The sequence below is a fragment of the Cebidichthys violaceus genome, unplaced genomic scaffold, assembly GCF_023349555.1.
Source record: "Cebidichthys violaceus isolate CVI_PGR_0920_01 unplaced genomic scaffold, fCebVio1.0.p SCAF_142, whole genome shotgun sequence".
Classification (NCBI taxonomy): domain Eukaryota; kingdom Metazoa; phylum Chordata; class Actinopteri; order Perciformes; family Stichaeidae; genus Cebidichthys; species Cebidichthys violaceus.
In genome coordinates this window covers 180,001-182,500 of record NW_027176310.1, presented here as the reverse complement: position 1 = coordinate 182,500, position 2,500 = coordinate 180,001, and the positions used below count along the sequence as shown (strand labels likewise).

Genomic DNA, 2,500 nt, shown 5'->3' with positions numbered 1-2,500 from the left:
GATATCATATTATATACTTGTATTGGTGATATTAGCTCTCAGGTAGTAGTACTCCATAATTACTATCAGACTGCTGCAGTTAACAGTCGTTCTTTCTTCTTCTGTGGTTTTCACGGTTTGTTTGTTCCTCTCACCTGTCTGTGACAGCAGGGCGGGGCTTATCAGACCATGTGGGAGGAGCCTGGAGCCATCCGTCATCGTGGCCACGCCCAACGTCCTCTTCGGAGGACGGCCTGGTCGAGAGCTGAAAAGCAACAATGAATCAAAAAATATATATATATATATATATATATATATATATATATATATACATATATATATATATATATATATCATATAACAATTAACATATTATATAATCAAATCAAATCAAAGTAAACCAGTAAACTAGTACAGTGTACTGGTTACAGTAGACCAGTGCAGTAAACAGCTACAGTGTACTAGTAAACAGCTACAGTGTACTAGTTACAGTAGACCAGTGCAGTAAACAGCTACAGTGTACTAGTAAACAGCTACAGTGTACTAGTTACAGTAGACCAGTGCAGTAAACAAGTACAGTGCACTAGTTACAATAGACCAGTGCAGTAAACAGCTACAGTGTACTAGTAAACAGCTACAGTGTACTAGTTACAGTAGACCAGTGCAGTAAACAGCTACAGTGTACTAGTTACAGTAGACCAGTGCAGTAAACAAGTACAGTGTACTAGTTACAGTAGACCAGTGCAGTAAACAAATACAGTGTACTAGTTACATTAGACTAGTGCAGTAAACAAGTACAGTGTACTAGTTACATTAGACCAGTGCAGTAAACAAGTACAGTGTACTAGTTACAGTAGACCAGTGCAGTAAACAGCTACAGTGTACTAGTTACAGTAGACCAGTGCAGTAAACAGCTACAGTGTACTAGTTACAATAGACCAGTGCAGTAAACAGCTACAGTGTACTAGTTACAGTAGACCAGTGCAGTAAACAAATACAGTGTACTAGTTACAGTAGACCAGTGCAGTAAACTGGTACCCAGTGCAGTAAACTAAAATAAAAAAATGAAATGACATAATTCAATATTTAATAATTTACTGTCCAGATTAAAAAATCACATGGTGTGTGTATATGTATATATATATATATATATATATATATATATATATATATGGTATGATATATACACATATAAATATATGTATATATATATATGTATATAAATATATGTATATACATATATATTGTGTAAATATATTAGATTCATTGGTTACTGGAGAATATTCACTAAATAAATGATTTACTAGATGAACGTAAAAGAGCTGGTGAGGATTTTAAAATAATAAATAATCAGACGGTCCAGTTTAAAGTGTTTATCGCGTATTTTCATGTTAATAATAATATATTTGTTTTATTTCACAGTAAAATTAATGAAGACATTTTTTGATTTATTGAGAAAATAATCAGCAGAGAAATCAGTGATGGAAATAATCCCTACGATGAACATTAATGATAAAAAAAATTATCCTATAACTATATAGTACACTATATATACACAATATACCTATGGACTTATATTATATATGTAGTGGAAACAACTGTTTCATGACATATCTATAATTATATGTTGATGTATCTTTCTGTACACATGATACTATGATCCTTTACAGGTGTAGTGAGGCTCTAAGAACAGAGGGTGTTATATTATATTAATGTGTCATTATGTAAAGACTCTTTATTTATTCATTAATTTATTATTTTACAGATCATTATGTGATTTTGCTGCTGAAATGAAATATATCAATAAAGTCTGTTTTTATTTGATGAATCGTTTCGTTCAATAGTTTTGAAGCTGATCAATAATCATAAATCTACTGGATTCTGTATTAACGGGCTGATTACACTGTTTCAATACATAACATTCATACGTTTCATTAATGAAGGAACTATATCTTCATTTATTCTGAACAATGGTCCTTCATATTCTTGATTAGTGTCTAACAGGTGAATTCATTTCATCGTTTGATTATTTATAATAAACTGATTTAAACGGAACCAGACTCCTCCGGTGCCCCGGCTCACCTGGCGTTGGTACAGTCCCGGTACAGCGTCTCGAAGTCGGCCCGTGTGATGAGCTTACACCGGTTGACTCCCGGTTGGATGGCTCCGAGTCCCCGCAGCACGCGGACCTGCTCCACGCTGCAGACCACCGGACTCACGTGCAGCCGCTTCAGCTTGGTGTACACGGTGTGCAGACCTCCGACCAGGTGCTTCAGGAACAGCTCGAACACCTGCGGGAGGCAGATCAGCTCCGCTCCGTCCACGGAGAACGACGCCACCTGCACGCCGTGAACTTCCACCATCTTACACGAGGTGTGAGGCGGCGGAGCGGCGGCTGCGGCGCTACCGCTCGCGTTGCCGCTCGTCCCGTTCACATTGACCGGGACTCTGCCGCTCAGGTAAACTCCGGACAGGTGCGCGGAGCAGGCCGGATTAGGAGCGCTGTAGGGCGGGTCGGAGT

At 37.9% G+C, this 2,500-nt stretch overlaps 1 protein-coding gene across 1 annotated transcript in view; it reads right to left on the bottom strand.

Moving 5' to 3' along the window:
• Positions 1-2,500, bottom strand: part of dacha (dachshund a) — a 20,810-nt gene that overhangs the window by 18,198 nt on the left and 112 nt on the right. The window contains exons 1-2 of the mRNA XM_068709303.1: positions 2,062-2,500; positions 135-244 (exon numbers count right to left, since the gene is read on the bottom strand). The exon at positions 2,062-2,500 is cut by the window's right edge and continues 112 nt beyond it. Coding sequence (XP_068565404.1) covers positions 135-244; positions 2,062-2,500 — 549 coding nt within the window. The remainder of the gene's footprint in view (positions 1-134; positions 245-2,061) is intronic.